This window comes from Sus scrofa, chromosome X, assembly GCF_000003025.6.
Source record: "Sus scrofa isolate TJ Tabasco breed Duroc chromosome X, Sscrofa11.1, whole genome shotgun sequence".
Classification (NCBI taxonomy): Eukaryota; Metazoa; Chordata; class Mammalia; order Artiodactyla; family Suidae; genus Sus; species Sus scrofa.
The window spans coordinates 61,920,735-61,939,156 of record NC_010461.5 but is presented as its reverse complement, the minus strand read 5'-3'; the positions used below and the strand labels follow the sequence as shown (position 1 = coordinate 61,939,156).

The 18,422-nt window shown below is 41.3% G+C and overlaps 1 protein-coding gene across 1 annotated transcript in view; it reads left to right on the top strand.

Annotated features, from left to right (window-relative positions):
* Positions 1 to 18,422, top strand: part of MAGT1 (magnesium transporter 1) — a 64,275-nt gene that overhangs the window by 19,355 nt on the left and 26,498 nt on the right. The window contains exons 2-3 of the mRNA XM_003135205.6: positions 3,166 to 3,335; positions 8,957 to 9,074. Coding sequence (XP_003135253.4) covers positions 3,166 to 3,335; positions 8,957 to 9,074 — 288 coding nt within the window. The remainder of the gene's footprint in view (positions 1 to 3,165; positions 3,336 to 8,956; positions 9,075 to 18,422) is intronic.

Sequence of the window (18,422 nt, the reverse complement as noted above, 5' to 3'; positions counted from 1 at the left end):
GGCTAACCATGCGTTTCTTCCATTGCCTCATAATGACTGGCTTTTTTTTTTTTTTTTTTTTTTTTTTGGTCTTTTTAGGGCCGCACCCACGGCATATGGAGGGGTCCTATGGGAGCTTTAGCTGTTGGCCTACACCACAGCCACAGCTACAGCAACTCAGTATCTGAGCCAAGTCTGCGACCTACACCACAGCTCACAGCAATGCTGGATCCTTAACTCACTGAGTGAGGCCAGGAATCAAACCTGTGTCCCCATGGATACTAGTCAGGTTTGTTAACCGCTGAGCCACAATGGGAACTCCATGACTGGCTTTTTAATGGAAACAAAATGTAGCTCTTTCTTTATGTAGACATAAATTATCATTTATCTAAGGTAAATGTTTAGGGATGCAATTGCTGGGTTGTATGGTTAGTATGTGATAGTTGCTTACTTTTTTTAAGAAACTGCTAAACTGTTTTCCAGAGTGGCTTGTATGATGGTACAGTCTCACCAGCAATGTATGAGAAATCCGGTTTCTATGCATCCTTGACAGCATTTGGTATTATTACTGTATTTTATTTTAGTGATAGGTGTGTAGTGATAGCTCATTGTGCTCTTGTCTTTTTTTTTTTTGGTCTTTTTTTAGGCCCACACCCCTGGCACATGGAGGTTCCCAGGCTAGGGGTCTAATCAAAGCTGTTGCTGCTGGCCTACACCACAGCTTACGGCAACACCAGATCCTTAACCCACTGAGAAAGGGCAGGGATCAAACCCAAAACCTCATGGTTCCTAGTCGGATTCGTTTCTGCTGTGCCACAAGGGGAACTCCTCATTGTGCTCTTAATTTGCCTTGCTGTAATGACCATTGATGTTGAACACCCTTTTATGTGTTTATTTGATTTCTGTAGATCATCTTCAATGAAATGTCTCTTCATGTCTTTGCTCATTTTGTTTGTGATTTTAACTGTTGAGTTTTGATAGTTTAAAAAAATATATTTGAGTTTCTAATCCTTTTGAGATGTGTGTTTGAAAATGTTTTCTCCCACTCCATAGCATGTCTTTATATCCTCTAAAGAGGGTCTTTCATACAGTAAAACTTTTTAATTTTGATGTGGTCCAGTTTATATATTTTTTTCTCTTTATGAGCTGTACTCTTTGTGTCAGGTCTGAGAACTCTTTGCCTACTCTTTTATCCTGAACGTTTTCTCCTATATTTTTTCCTAATTTTAAAATAGTTCTCATTTTTACATTTAAGTATGTGATCCATTTTGAGTTAATTTTTGTATAAAGTGTGAAGTTTAGTTTGAGGTTCATATTTTTGGCTATGGATGTCCAGCTGCTTCAGCATCATTTACTTGTTTTCTTTTCTTTTTAGGGCTGCACCTGCAGCATATGGAAGTTCCCAGACTAGGGGTCGAATTGGAGCTGCAGCTGCTGGCCTAGGCCATAGCCACAGCAATGTCAGATCCGAGCCTCATCTGCAACCTACACCATAGCCGGCAACAATGCCAGATCCTTAACTCACTGAGCAGGGTCAGGGACTGAACCCAAATTCTCATGGATACTAGTTGGGTTTGTAACCCGCTGAGCCATAGCATGAACTGGCCAGCTCTTCTCTACTAAGTTGGTTTTACACCTTTGTGAAAGATCAGTTGGCTATACTTGTGTAGGTCTATTTCTGAGTTCTTATTTCTGTTCCATTGATCTATGTATCTACCCTTTATCAGTATCACCCTGCCTTGCTTACTGTAGCTTTATAGTAAGCACCTTAAAATCAGGTAGAATGGCTCTTATCACTTTGGAATTCGGCAAGTAAAAGGTTTTATGATTTTATTTTATTTTTAGGGAGCAATATATAATTCATATAAAAATGTTGTGTATGTTTAAATCTCATCATGAAATAATGTAATCTTTTTTTTTTCTGTCTTTTCTCGGGCCATACCCACAGCATATGGAGGTTCCCAGGCTAGGGGTCTAATCGGAGCTGTAGCAGCCAGCCTACACCAGAGCCACAGCAACACCAGATCTGAGCCATGTCTGCGACCTTCACCACAGCTTTTGGCAATGCCAGATCCTTAACCCACTGAGCAAGGCCAGGGATGGAACCCTCAACCTCATGGTTCCTAGTCGGATTCGTTAACCACTGAGCCACGATGGGAACTCCCCTAATGGAATTTTTTTGACCCCCTACCCTGGGAACCTCCATGTGCCATGGGTGTGGCACTAAAAAGCAAAAAACAGAAAGAAAATGAAATTCCCAGGCTAGGAGTAGAATTGGAGCTGCAGCTGCCAAGCTACGCTACAGCCACAGCAATGTAGGATCTGAGTCCCTCTGCAGCCTGCACCACAGCTCATGGCAATACCGATCCTTAACCAACTGAGTGAGGCCAGGGATCGAACCCACATCCTCATGGATACTAATTGGGTTCATAACCTGCTGAGCTACAACGGGAACTAATGTAATTTTCAGAATAATTTTTTAATGCAATAATTTTTAAAAACCACACCAAAAATGAAGTTCCCATTGTGGCTTTGCAGTAACAAACCTGGCTAGCTAGCATCCATGAGGATGCAGGCTTGATCCTTGGCCTCGCTTAGTTGGTTAAGGATCCAGTGTTGCCATAAGCTGTCGTGCAGGTCACAGACAAGCCTCGTTCCAACTGTTGCTGTGGCTGTGGTTGCAGCATAGTCCGACAGCTGTAACTCCAATTTGACTCCTGGCCTGGGAAATTCCATAGGCCGCGCATGAGACCCTAAAAAAGTAAAGTGCAAAAAAAAAAAAAAAAAAAGAATAATTATCATCATCAGGCCCAACTACCAAAATTTTTAGGTCTCATTTTTTATGTACCTCTGCTTATTAGTCTTGGTTTTAAGCAACTTGTTTAGTTTAACTTTTTTTTAATGGCTATTCCCACAGCATATGGAGGTTCCCAGGCTAGGGGACCTGTAGCCGCCGACCTATACCACAGCCACAACAATGCCAGATCCAAGCCATGTCTGCAACCTACACCACAGCTCACAGCAACACTGGATTCTTAACTCACTGAGCAAGGTCAGGAGTCAAACCTGCATCCTCATGGATGCTAGTCAGATTCGTTTCCACTAAGCCACAATGGGAACCCCCAAAAGAAACTTTAAATGCCAAGTTGAGAGTATTAATGGCAAGTTCCTTTTCTCTTTTTTTAGATGGTGTTATCCGAAAAGGTTAGTCAACTGATGGAATGGACCAATAAAAGACCTGTAATAAGAATGAATGGAGACAAGTTCCGTCGCCTTGTTAAAGCCCCGCCAAGAAACTACTCCGTTATTGTCATGTTCACTGCTCTCCAACTTCATAGACAATGTGTCGTGTGCAAGTATGAACTTTCAACTACACTTTAAAAATTAAATAACTCATAAGATTTTAACCATTTCTTAATCCCAGAAGAACCAAATTAGTTTAGTGGGTAAATAAACAATTAATGGGTTTACCTTACTTAGAATGTCTATAGTAACACATATTAGTACTGATCTTTTAGTCTTTTCTTGATTGTCCATATTAATGGGGGAGGGACAAAGAGCAAGGATAAAGTATCATGTTAACCATCATAGGAATAACAAAAGTCTAACAATCATAAGTTGGTATTAGCTTATATAAATGTTTGTCAGTAGCATTGATATAGTGTTTTATTATTTGTGTGTGCTTTCAACTTCATATTCTTGTTTTATCACAACATCCCAAAAAGGCACTTAAAGCAAATATTCTTTCATTTTTAGAAGAAACAGATTCTTTTTTTTTTTTTGGCTTTTTTAGGGCTGCACCTGCGGCATATGGAGGTTCCCAGTCTAGGAGTCCAATCGGAGCTGTTGCTGCTGGCCTACACCACAGCCACAGCAACGCAGATCTGAGCTGCGTCTGCGACCTACACCACAGCTCATGGCACTGCCAGATCCTTAACCCACTGAGTGAGGCCGGGGATCAAACCCGCAACCTCATGTTTCCTAGTCAGATTTGTTTCTGCTGCGCCACAACGGGAACTTCCAGGAAGAAACAGGTTCTAAAATTTTTCTGCTCTACCCAAAGCTAAAGATATTTATTACTGTAATAACATGGGCTACATCCAAATTTGGAATCATAAGAGAACTTTTTTTTTTTTTGCTTTTTAGGGCTGTACCCACAGCATACGGAAACTCCCAGGCTAGGGGTCGATTCAGAGCTACAGCTGCTGGCCTACACCACAGCCACAGCAACGTGGGATCCGAGCCAAGTCTGCGACCCACACCACAGCTCATGGTGACACTGAGTCCTTAACCCACTGTGCAAGGCTGGCAATCAAACCCGAATCCTCATTGATCCTAGTCAGGTTCATTAACTGCTGAGCCACAAAGGGAACTCCCTATAAGAGAACTTTTTTAGACAACAAAAATGCATGATTCAGAAGTGTTTCTTTTTTATAGATTCTGTAGTAGTTGTGAACCTTAGAAATGGGAACTAATATTAAAATTTTATCAAACAGTATTGATTTTATTTTACTGTTTCTGAATGATCTTAGGAAAAAAAGATACTTCTTTAAACAAAAGCACTATGGATAATTAAAAATAGTGGATAAAAGGAGATCCCTTTGTGGCGCAGTGGTTAACGACTCCAACTAGGAACCATGAGGTTTTAGGTTCCATCCCTGGCCTTGCTCAGTGGGTTAAGGATCTGGCGTTGCCATGATCTGTGGTGTAGGTTGCAGACGCGGCTCGGATCCCGCGTTGCTGTGGCTCTGGCGTAGGGCCGTGGCTACAGCTACAATTAGACCCCTAGTCTGTGAACCTCCATATGCCGTGGGAGTGGCCCTAGAAAAGACAAAAAGGCAAAAAAAAAAAAAGTGGATAAAAATTAAAATAGCTTTGCTTTTTAGTGTTTTTTAACTTTAAATTTTCCATCTGTATGTGTAATCTGGAAATTCACTTTAAATGAAATTACAAAGCTACCCTTTGAAAAGCTAGTTCTGTAAAATCTTGGAGGCTCTGCAAATTCTAGTAGCCTGAGCCCATGTGAAGGAATAGAGAGGCTTCTTTCAGAATAGTGTGTTATGTTACCATAAGCTTTTCTAACGTTTCTTAAAGGATTTTTACCCCAGAGGTAGGATATAGTCAAAGTATTTAGTCCCTGAGTACCTTTTCTTTTTTTTAAGGGATGGGGTTTTTGTTTGTTTTTGTCTTTTTACCGTTTCTAGGGCTGCTCCCGCGGCATATGGAGGTTCCCAGGCTAGGGGTCTAATGGGAGCTGTAGCCACCGGCCTATGCCAGAGGCACAGCAACGCGGGATTTGAGCCGCGTCTGCAACCATAGCTAACGGCAATGCCGGATCCTTAACCCACTGAGCAAGGCCAGGGATGGAACCCGCAACCTCATGGTTCCCGGTAGGATTCATTAACCACTGTGCCATGACAGGAACTCCTAAGGGATGGGGTTTATGCTGAACATAAGTTAAAAGAAGAAGAGAAAAGGTATAGTAGGTATTAACTATGAATAAATTTAAACTCTGGAATTACTCATAATTAAGTCACTTTACTCACTAGCAACCATGAATATACAAAAATGTCAGGGAGTTCCTGTGTGGCACAGTGGATTTAGTGTCCTGTGTTGACACTGCAGTGGCTCGGGTCACTGCTGTGGCTCAGGTTCAATCCCTGCCAAGGAACATGCCATGGGTGTGGCCAAAAAAATATATCAGGGAAAAAAACCACAAGCTCCTTCATAATTCTGGATTAAATGCAAATTAATGGGATTCTTAAGAACTAAAGTTTTAAATAGTATCTTACCTTTTTTCTTTTGCTTTTTAGGGCCGCACCCACCGCATATGGAAGTTCCCAGGCTAGGGGTCAAATTGGAGCTGTAGCCTCCGGCCTACACCACAGCCACAGAAATCCCAGATCCGAGCCATGTCTGCGATCTACACCACAGCTCACGGCAACGCTGGATCCTTAACCCACTGACGAAGGCCGGGGATTGGTTTCTGCTATGCCACAATGGGAACTCCATAAATAGTACCTTACTTCCAACAAGTCCAAATTTTAAGATAGCTCACACTTTCCTAAACTTATTCAAATAATTAAAATTTAGTAACAGCAGAGTTCCCTTGTGGCACAGTGGGTTAAGTATCTGACGTTTTCACTGCAGTGGCCCAGGTTGTTGCTGTGGCACTGGTTTGATCCCTGGCCTGGGATGCCACAAGGGTGGCCAAAAAAATAATGATAATACAAGAAAATTAATTAAGAGCCATATATATAATACTATATATTTGGTTCTATTAGGATGAGAAGTGTGAGAAAGATATGCTACCCTTATCATCTGGCTAGAGAAATGAGTTCCATATATGAAAATTTAGGGTCGATATAAGACAATTAATGATTAAGTACCAAATGAATTGTGTACATAATAAATGCTATAAAGTTTCAGGAAGGGGATATATCAGGAATGGTTATAGTTGGCCTAATAGAGAAAATAACACTTGTGCTAGGGCTAGACAGATGGATCAGATTTAGATAGCAGTAGGATATTCTGATTAGAGAAGCAATGATATGTGCAAGGGTACAGAGATAGGAGCAAAATGAAGTGCTGGAAGTAAGAGAGCCTGTTTGAGATTGAATAGTTGTAAGACTATGTTAATGTATTATTTGGTAATAGATGATAAAGAACCTTGAATAACCAGTGAAAGAGCTTGGAGACTGTATTCTGAAGGTAGTAGAAAAGTGACAGTGGTTTTTGAGAAGAGAAAGAGTATCAGGAAAATAGTCAATTAGGAAGACTGATGTATATTGCCATGTAAGAAGGATCGGAGGAAGAGAAAGTAGACTTAGGGTTTTAATATTTTAATGTCAGCTAGTAGGAATCTGACTTTAAATGACAGCAATGAAAATAAATGGGGGGAGTTCCCGTCGTGGCGCAGTGGTTAACGAATCCGACTAGGAACCATGAGGTTGCGGGTTCGGTCCCTGCCCTTGCTCAGTGGGTTAACGATCCGGCGTTGCAGTGAGCTGTGGTGTAGGTTGCAGACGCGGCTCGGATCCCGAGTTGCTGTGGCTCTGGCGTAGGCCGGTGGCTACAGCTCCGATCAGACCCCTAGCCTGGGAACCTCCATATGCCGCGGGAGCGGCCCAAGAGATAGCAACAACAACAACAACAAAAGACAAAAAAAAGACAAAAAATAAATAAAAAAAAAAAAAAGAAAATAAATGGGGAGGAATAGATTTAAAAGATAATCACAAGTGAGGAATTGTCAGATTGTGGAAACTGAAAGCATATAGGAGATCAGGGAAAAGTCAAATATGGCTTGAGGTTTCAGATAATCTCAAATCCTTAGATTCTTTCATCCAAAAATTTTATCTGACTGTATTCTTACTAAGTAGCATTTTATACTTTAGATTTTAGTAGTAGATTGATATTATAGTCTTCATTTCTCTGGGAAGGTACTTCAGGCTTGTCTTTGATTTCTTAGAAGTAATTTAGGGTGTTAAAAATTGTTATAGAGGAGTTCCCGTTGTGGTGCAGTGGTTAATGAATCCGATGAGGAACCATGAGGTTGCGGGTTCGGTCCCTGCCCTTGCTCAGTGGGTTAACGATCCAGCGTTGCAGTGAGCTGTGGTGTAGGTTGCAGACGCGGCTCGGATCCCGTGTTGCTGTGGCTCTGGCGTAGGCTGACAGCTACAGCTCCGATTCGACCCCTAGCCTTGGAACCTCCATATGCCTCGAGAGTGGCCCAAGAAATAGCAAAAAGACAAAAAACAAAACAAAACAAAAAAAAAATTGTTATAGAGGAGTTCCCGTTGTGGTGCAGTGGTTAACAAATCAGATGAGGAACCATGAGGTTGCGGGTTCGATCCCTGCCCTTGCTCAATGGGTTAAGGATCCAGCATTGCCATTAGCTGTGGTGTAGGTTGCAGACGCGGCTCAAATCCCACATTGCTGTGCCTCTGGCATAGGCCGGCAGCTACAGCTCTGATTCGACCTCTAGCCTGGGAACCTCCATATGCCTCGAGAGTGGCCCAAGAAGTGGCAAAAAGACAAAAAAAAAAAACTGTTATAGAAACAGCTAGATTTTTCCAGTGACCATTGAAGGAGCTTTATGTTTTTTATTGTTCTTTCTCCAATGCGATTTTTTTTTCTACTGTACAGCATGGTGAAGGAGCTTTGAGATAAGAAACAGGCACAGGAGTTCCATTGTGGCTCAACAATAATGAACCCAACTAGTATCCAGTGAGAACACAGTTCGATCCCTGGCCTTGCTTAGTGGGTTAAGGATCTGGGGTTTCTGTGAACTGTGGTATAGGTTGCATTAGCGGATCAGATCTGGTGTTGCTATGGCTGCGGTATAGGCTGGCGACCACAGCTCCAATTCAGCCCCTAGCCTGGGAACTTCCATATGCTGTGGGTGTGGCCCTAAAAAAATTTTTAAAAAAAGCAAGAAAGAGAGAGAGAGTAATAGGCACAAAGTATGAAGCAGGATCAGGTAATCATGATTTCCTATTATAACCTTCAACACTTGGTATAAGGCTTTTCTTATGCCAAACAGTGGCAGTGTTTTCCAAGGTTTGTGCTAAACCTATCAGCAGAGCCTGACTTACACTAGATTGTTTTTAAAAGTGTTTTTTGTGTGTGTGTGTGTGTGTGTGTGTGTGGTCTTTTTGCCATTTCTTGGGCCCTTCCAGCGGCATATGGAGGTTCCCAGGCTAGGGGTCTGATCGGAGCTGTAGCCGCCAGTCTACACCACCACAGCAACACAGGATCCGAGCCTCGTCTTCGACCTACCCCACAGCTCATGGCAACGCCGGATCCTTAACCCGCTGAGCAAGGCCAGGGATCGAACTCGCAACCTCATGGTTCCTAGTTGGATTCATTAACCACTGAGCCATGACGGGAACTCCATTTTTTGTTTTTTTTTGGGGGGGTTGTCTTAAAAGTATTTTATATGTTATCTTGGTATCTTCACAAATCCAATTGCATCCAGGCAAGCTGATGAAGAATTCCAGATCCTGGCAAACTCCTGGCGATACTCCAGTGCATTTACCAACAGGATATTTTTTGCTATGGTGGATTTTGATGAAGGCTCTGATGTATTTCAGATGGTAAGATACTTGGTTTGTTCTATAAAGTTAGAATAGGTTAACTATGGATAACGTGGAATGACTTTTTTTCCAATGATCTCAAGAAGTTAAACGCAACTTGTCTTATGTAAGGTCTAGAAAGTGAAATAAAAGCTAAACATGAAACATAGTGGTCAATACTGACCTAACAGAATGTGGAAGTTGGGTCGAAATCAAGTAACTTGCATATGTATTTTTATTGTGGTAAAATGTATATAATACAAACTTAGAGTAATGGTAGCAGTGCAACAGGATCAGTGGTGTGTCTACAGGTTCAATCCCCGGCCCAGCACAGTGGTTTAAAGGATCTGGCAATACCACATCTGAAGTGTAGGTTGCAACTGTGGCTTGGATCTGATCCCTGGCCTGGGAACTCGCAAGGCAACCAAAAAAGAAAAAAAAAATTACCACTTTAATTTTAATTGTACAATTTATCAAGTAACTTTTAAAATCATAGCAAGAATCACACCACACTGTGTAATATTGAAGTTCTTGGTAGTGATAGGTACCTGTCTTTACATCTTTGCTTCTTGTCTTTGTGGATAATCTCCTTTTTGTTCACAGCTTAACCCTTTTCCTATACCCTGTATCCCATACCTATTGGCTCTATCAGTCATGACCTTTTTCTTTTTTTTTAGGGCCACACTTGAGGCATATGGAAGTTCCCAGGCTAGGGGTCGAATTGGAGCTGCTGCTGCTGTCCTATGCCACAGCCATACCAAGATCCAAGCTGTGAATCTTGACCTCTTTCATCTGTATTTTAAAATTAAAACTATTTTTTTGAGGAGCTTAAGGTTCACATCAAAATTGAGAGGCAGATACAGAGATTTCCCATATACCCCGTGCCCCTACACATAGATTGCTTCCTCCATTATCACCATCCCCCACCAGAGTGATATATTTGTTACAGTTGATGAACCTTCATTGAAACACCATAATCACTTAAAGTGCATAGTTTACATTATAGTTCACTCTTGGTCTTGTAGATTCTACTGGTAAGGACAAATGTATAATGACATGTATCCATCAATATGATGTCAAAAAGAGTATTTTCACTGCCCTAAAATTCTCTTACTCTACTAATTCCTCCCTCCATTGTAAGTAACTCTTGGTAACCACTGATTTTTTTTTTAAGGGCTGCACCTGTGGCATATGGAAATTCCCAGGCTAGGGGTCGAATTGGAGGTGCAGCTGCCAGCCTACACCATAACTATAGAAACGCCAGATCCGAGCTGTGTCTGCAGCAGTGCGGGATTCTTATCCCACTGAGCAAGGCCAGGGATCAAACCCATATCCTTATGGTCACTAGTTGGGTTCTTAATCTGCTGAGCCACAACAGGAACTCCACTCATCTTTTTACTGTCTCCCCAGTTTTGCCTTTTCCAGAATGTCATATACTTGGAATCATAATAGTATGTAGACTTTTCAGGTTGTCTTCTTTCACTTAGTAATATGAATTTAAAGTTCCTCCGGGTCTTTTTGTGGTTTGGTAGCTCATTTCTTTTTAGTGCTGAATAATATCCCATTGTCTGAATACACTAAAATTTGTTTATCCATTCACATACTGAAGGACATCTTAGTTGCTTTCAAGTTTTGGCAGTTATGATTAAAGCTGCTGTAAGCATCTGTATGTGGGTGTTTTTGTTGTTGTTGTTGTTGTTTTCAGCATATGGAGATTCCTAGGCTAGGAATCAAATGCGATCCGGAGCTGTGACTTATGCCACAGCTACAGCAATACTGGATCCTTTTTCTTTTTTTTTTTTTTTTTTTGTCTTTTTGCCTTTTCTAGGGCCACTCCCTCGGCATATGGAGGTTCCCAAGCTAGGGGTCTAATCGGAGCTATAGCCACCGGCCTACGCCAGAGCCACAGCAATGAGGGATCCAAGCCGCGTCTGCAACCTACACCACAGCTCACGGCAACGCCAGATCCTTAACCCACTGAGCAAGGCCAGGGATCGAACCTGCAACCTCATGGTTCCTAGTCAGATTCGTTAACCTCCACACCACGACGGGAACTCCAGCAATGCTGGATCCTTAACCCACTGTGCCAAGCTAGGGATCGAACAAGTGCCTCCACAGAGACAAGCTGGATCGTTAACCTGCTGTTCCACAGACACAAGTTTTAACTCATTTGGGTAAATACGAAAGAGCGCAATTGCTGGCTCAAATGGTAACAGTATCTTAAGTTTTATAAGAAACTGCCAGAGTTTCCAAAGCAGCTGTACTATTTTGCATTCCCAGTACCTGTGAATGAGAGTTCCTATTGCACCACTTCCTCATCAGCACTTGTTGCTGTCAGTAGTCTAAATTTTCACCATTCTTTATTGTGTAGCAGTATCTAATTGTTTTAATTTGCATTTTCTTGATGACATATGATGTGGAGCATCTTCTCAAATGCTTATTTGCCATCTCTGTATCTTTGGTGAAATGTCTCTTAAGGTCTTGGGCCTATTTTTTAAATTGGGTTATTTGTTCTCCTTGTTGAGTTTTAAGAGTTCTTTGTATATTTTCGAAAAGTCATTTATCACATATGTCTTTGGGAATTTTTTTCTCCCAATTTATGCCTTGTCATCTCACTCTCTTGATTTTGTCTTTTGCAGAACAAAAGTTTTCAGTTTAATGAAGTACATCTTATCAGTGATTTCTATTATGGATTGTGTCTTTGGTGTTGTATCTCAAAAGTCATCACTATAACATAGGAGAAAACCTAGATGACTAAACCTAGATTTATTCTAGGTTTTCTCTTATGTTATCTTCTAGCAGTTTTGTGTTTTTGCTTTTTACTTCAGTCTGTGGTCCATTTTGGGTTGATTTTCTTTAGTGGTGTAAGGTCTGCGTCTAGCTTAGACGGTTTGTCTGTGTTTGTTCATGGATATCCAGTTGTTTTAACACCAATTGTTGAAAAAAATTATACTTTCTCCATTTAATTGACTTTTTTTTCTCTTAAGTCAAAGGTCATATGACTATATGTGGGTCTATTTCTGGGCTCTCTATTGTGTTACATTTAATATCATGCTGTTTCAATTACTGTAGCTTGTAGTTGGGTATTGTCATTCCTCTAACTTTATTTTTCAGTATTGTGGTAGCTATTTAGGTCTTTTGGCTCTCCCTACAAACCTTAGAATCACTTTGTGGAGTTCTCCTTTTGGCTCAGCAGTAGTGAACCCAGCTAGTAACCATGAGGATGCAGGTTTGATCCCTGGCCTCACTCAGTGGATTAAGGATCCAGCATTGCCGTGAGCTGGGGTGTAGGTCGCAGATGTGGCTCTCATCCCACACTGCTGTGGCTGTGGTACAGGCTGACAGCTGCAGCTCTGATTCAACCCCTAGCCTGGGAACTTCCATATTCAGGTGCAGCCCTAAAAAGCAAAAAAAAAAAAGAGTCACTTTGTCAGTATGCACAAAATTACTTGCAGGAATTTTGATTGGAATTCCATTGAATTATAGTTGAAGTTGGGAAGAACATGGAATGAACATATTCCATGTTCATTGAGTCTTCCTACCCATGAACATGGAATAAATATATTTCCATTTCTGTAGTTTTTTGATTTCTTTCATTAGGGTTTTGTCATTTTCCTCATATAGGTTTTATACATATTTTTTTAGATTTATATTTAGGGACATTATTTGGATAGATGATATGTATATGTGTTGTTTGTTAATTTGCTTTTTAGGGCTGCACCCACAGCAAATGGAAGTTCCCAGGCTAGGGGTCAAATCAGAGCTATAGCTGCTGGCGTATGCCACAGCCACAGCAATGCAGGATCCAGCCCCATCTGAGACCTACATCTCAGCTCACAGCAACGCTGGATCCTTAACCCACTGAGTGAGGCCGGGGATCAAACCTGAATCCTCAGAACACTAGTCAGATTTATTTTCACTGCGCCACAAGGGAAGCTTAACTTCTGTTTTTTAAACTTATTTTTATTTTTATCTAAGTTATGTGCAGTTGCTTGATGAGTCAGATAGTTCTGCAAGTTTAAGAAGCTTGACCCCCTCTTCATTTCCATCCCTTAAGACCTCTATTTCCTTCTTCTCTCTGTTTTTTTTTCTTTTCGCCTACACCTACAGCATGTGGAAGTTCCCAGTACAGGGATTGAACCTATGCCACAGCAGCAACTCGAGTTGCTGCAGTGACAATGGTGGGTCTTTAACCTGCTTCTCCACAAGGAACTCCCAATTTACTGATTTTTAACTTCAAATTCTTCTTGTTCATTGCTGTTTTATAGGGAACAATTGATTTTTGTATATCAACCTTGTATCCTGCAACCTTACTCTCATTACTTATAAATAACAAGGAGTTATTTTGGTCAGTTCTTTCAGACCTTCTACATAGATGATTGTGTTATCTGTGAACAAAGACAGCTTTATTTCTTCCTATCAGATCTATGTGCTTTTTATTCCCTTTTCTTTTCTTTTCTTTTTCTTTTTTTTTTTTTTTTTTTTTTTTTTTTTTTTTTGCTTTTTAGGGCCGCATCTGAGACACATGGAAGTTCCCAGGCCAGGGGTCAAATCAGAGCTACAGCTGCTGGCCTACACCACAGCCACAGCAACACAAGATCTGAGTGACCTCTTCGACCTATACCACAGCTCACAGCAATGTAAGATCCTTAATCCACTGATCGAGGCCAGGGATTAAACCTGCAACCTCATGGTTCCTGGTCGGATTCATTTTCACTGTGCCATGACGGGAACTCCTTAATCCCTTTTCTTGTCTTACTGAATTAGCTGGAACTTTCAGTAGGGTGTTAAGAAGGAATGATGAGGAGTTCCCATCGTGGCGCAGTGGTTAACGAATCCGACTAGGAACCATGAGGTTGCGGGTTCGGTCCCTGCACTTGCTCGGTGGGTTAAGGATCCGGCGTTGCCGTGAGCTGTGGTGTAGGTTGCAGACGCGGCTCGGATCCCGCGTTGCTGTGGCTCTGGCGTAGGCCAGAGACTACAGCTCCGATTAGACCCCTAGCCTGGGAACCTCCATATGCCGCGGGAGCGGCCCAAGAAATAGCAAAAAAAAAAAATAAAGAAGGAATGATGAGAGGAGACATCCTTGTACCTGATCTTAGTGGGAAAGCTTCAGGTTTTTCAGCATTAGGTATAATGTTGGCTGTAGGAATTTCATAAATATTCTTTATCAAGTTGAGGAAGTTCTCCTAGTTTACTGAGAGATTTTATGATGAATAGATTTGGATTTTGTCAGATGCTTTTCTTGTATCTATTAATATGATTATGTGAGGTTTTTTTAGCCTATTGATGTGATAGATTACATTAATTGATTTTTGAATGTTGAACCAGTATTAAATACTTGGGATAAATCCTACTTGGTCATGGTATTTAATTCTTTTTATATATTGTTGATTTGGTCTGCTAATATTCTTGGATCTTTTGTTTTGTTTGTTTTGTTTTTAGGGCTGTACCTGCAGCATATGGAAATTCCCAGGCTAGTGGCTGAATCGGAGCTACAACTGCTAGCCTGCACCAGAGCCGCAGCAACATCTGACCTGTATCTGCGACCTATGCTGCAGCTCTCAGCAGTGCTGGATCCTTAACCCATTGAGCAAGGCCAGGGATTGAACCTTCATCCTCATCGATACTAGTTAAGTTCTTTTTTTTTTAATTTATTTTTTATTGTTATTTCCCCCAATATACTAGTTAAGTTCTTAACCTACTGAGCCACAGCAGGAACTCCCTATTCTGGATTCGTGCATCTATGTTCTTGAGAGATACTGATCTGTGGTTTTCTTTTCTTGTAGTGTTTTTGTCTTTTTTTTTTTTCCTGGCTGCCCCACAGCATATGGAGCTCCCGGACCAGGGATCAGATCCAAACCACAGTTGTGACCTACACCACAGCTGTGGCATTGCTGGATCCTTTAAGCCACTGTGCCAGGCCAGAGATCAAACCTGCATCCTGGCACTGCAGAGACACCAAGAATCCCATTGTGCCACAGCAAGAACTCGTCTTTATCTGTTTTTGATGTTAGGGTAATTGAGGGCCTCGTAGGTTGAGTAGGAAATGTCCCCTCTGCTTTATCCTCTGAAAGAGATTGTAAAGATTGGTATGATTTCTTCCATATATATCAGGTAGAATTCACCATTGAATTAATTTGAACCTAATGTTTTCTGTTTTGGAAGGTTATTATTATTATTGATTCAATTTTTTAATAGATTATAAGTCTATTCAGATTGTCTATTTCTATACATGTGAGGTTTTTTTCTTCTTAGGGCTTATACCTGCAGAATATGGAAGTTCCTGGGTTGGAGGTCAAATCATAGCTACAACTGCTGGCCTCTACACTGCAGCCACAGTGACAACAGATCTGAGCTGCATCTGCTACCTGCACCACAGCTTGAAGCAATGCCAGATCCTTTAACCACTGACGAAGCCCTGGGATTGAACTCGCATCCTTATTGATACTAGTTGGGTTCTTAACTTGCTGAGCCACAATGGAAACTACTCTTGTGTGAGTTTTGGCAAATTATATCTTTCTTATTAAGAAAAAAAAACTAAGGAGTTCCCGTCGTGGCGCAGTGGTTAACGAATCCGACTAGGAACCATGAGGTTGCGGGTTCGGTCCCTGCCCTTGCTCAGTGGGTTAAGGATCCGGCGTTGCCGTGAGCTGTGGTGTAGGTTGCAGACGCGGCTCGGATCCCGTGTTGCTGTGGCTCTGGCGTAGGCCTGTGGCTACAGCTCCGATTAGACCCCTAGCCTGGGAACCTCCATATGCCGCGGGAGCGGCCCAAGAAATAGCAACAACAACAACTACAACAACAACAACAAAAAAAAAGACAAAAAAAAAAAAAAAGAAAAAAACTATTGACCTTTTTCTGTCCATAGGATCTGTAGTGATATTCCTTCTTTCATTTCTGATATTAGTAATTTGTGTCTTTTTTTCTTAGCTTGGCTAGATGATTTTTATTTTATTCATCTTTTTTCTTTATTTTTCTTTTTTGTCTTTTTAGGACTGCACCAACAGCATATGGAAGTTCCCAGGCTAGAGGTCAAATCAGAGCTATAGCCGCTGGCCTACGCCACAGCCGCAGCAACTCAGGATCCGAGCTGCGTCTGTACCTACACCAGAGCTTATGGCAACACCGGATCTTTAATCCACTGAGCAGGGCCAGGGATCAAACATGCATCCTCATAGATACTAGTCAGATTCGTTTCTGCTGAGCCATGACGGGAGCTCCTGATTTTATTGATCTTTTCAAAGAACAAGCTTTTGATTTTGTTGATTTTTCTGTGTTGCTTCTGTTTTCAGTTTCATTGATTTCTGCTCTAATTTTTATTATCTCTCCTCTACTAACTTTGGATTTAATTTGCTCTATTGTTGTTTTCCTAAGATGAAAACTTAGATTATTGAGTTTAACTCTTTTTTTCTCATACATGCATTCAGTGTTATGAATTGCCCTGCAACCATTGCTTTTGCTGTATCCTACAGATTTTGATAAGTTCTGTTTCCATTTCCATTTAGTTCAGGATATTTTTATTTAATATTTATTTATTTATTTTGTCTTTTTAGGGCTACATCAGTGGCATATGGAGGTTCCCAGATTAGGGATCAAATCAGAGTTTATAGCTGCTGGCCTACATCAGATCTGAGCAATGTCTGTGAGCTACACCACAGCTCACAGCAACACCTGATCCTTAACCCACTGAGTGAGGCCAGGGATTGAACCTGCATCCTCATGGATGCTAGTCAGATTCGTTTCTGCTGAGCCACAACAGGAGCACCACATTTTAAAATTTTTCTTGAGGTTTCTTCTTTAATGCATGTGTTAATTAGAATTGTGGTGCTAACTGTCCATGTCTTTTGGAATTTTTCAGTAATTGATGTCCAGTTTAATTACATTTTGGTCTGAGGGCAAACATTCTATAATTTATGTTCTTTAAATTTGTTATGGTGTGTTTTATGGCCCAGAATGTGGTCTTTCTTGGTAAATGTTTAGTCTGCTATTTTGGATGAAGTTTCTATAGATGTCAATTATAGCCAGTTGATTGATGGTGTTATTTAGTTGAACCAAGTTCTTTTTTTTTATTACTCAATGAATTTATCACATCCGTAGTTGTATATTGATCATCACAATCCAATTTCACAGGATTTCCATCCCACAACCCAAGCACATCCCCCACCCCCCAAACTGTCTCCTCTGGAGACCATAAGTTTTTCAATGTCTGTGAGTCAGCATCTGTTCTGCAAAGAAGTTCAGTCTGATTTTTTTGCCTGCTAGATCTAAGTGTTGGGTTTTTTTGTTTTTCATTTTTTGGGGGTTTTTTAGGCCGTGCCTGCAGTATGTGGAAGTTCCTGGGGTAGGGCTTGAACCCCCACACCATAGAAACAACCTAAGCTGCTACAGTATCAATACTGGATCCTTAACCTGCTGCACCACAAGGGAACTCCTGTCCATTAGGCAGTGGAGAGGGGTGTTGAAGTCTCCAATTATGATAGTAGCTTCATCTGTTTTTTTTTTTTTTCCTCTCAATTCTATTAGTTTTTGCCCCACATAGTTTGACACATACATGTTAAAGATTGTTATGTCTTCTTAAAGAATTGACCTTTTTATCTTCACATATGCCCTCCCCCTGTCTTTTTGCCTTTTCTAGGGCCGCTCCCACAGCACATGGAGGTTCCCAGGCTAGGGATCCAACTACAGCTGTAGCTGCCAGCCTATGCCAGAGTCACAGCAACGCCGGATCCAAGCTGCACCTGCGAGCTACTGCACAGCTCACAGCAACACCAGATCCTTAACCCACTGAGCAAGGCCAGGATCAAACCCGCAACTTCATGGTTCCTAGTTGGATTCATTAACCACTGAGCCATGATGGGAACTCCTGATGCCCCTTTTTTTTAATCCCTGATAACTTTTCTTGTTTTGAAGTTCACTCTATCTGAAATTAATAGGACTACTTCAGCTTTCTTTTTATTAGTGTTAGCATGGCATGTTTTTCTCTATTTACTTTTTTTTCTCTTTCGGCTGTGCCTGTAGCATGCTGAAGTCCCCAGGCCAAGGATGTAACCCATGCCACAACAATAACAATGCAGAGTCCTTAACCAGTAGGCCACCAGGGAACTCCCCATCTATTTTTAATCTGTATGTGTATGTGTCTTTATACTTAATATAGGTGTCTTAAAGACAATGTATACTTGGGTCTTATTTTTTGAACCACTCTAACAATTTCTTTTTTTCTTTTTTTTTTTTCTTTTTGCTTTTTAGGGCTGCACCTGTGGCATTTGCAAGTTCCTGGGCTAGGGGTTGAATTGGAGCTACAGCTGCCAGCCTACACCAGAGCACAGAAATGCCACATCCGAGCCATGTCTATGATCTACACCACAG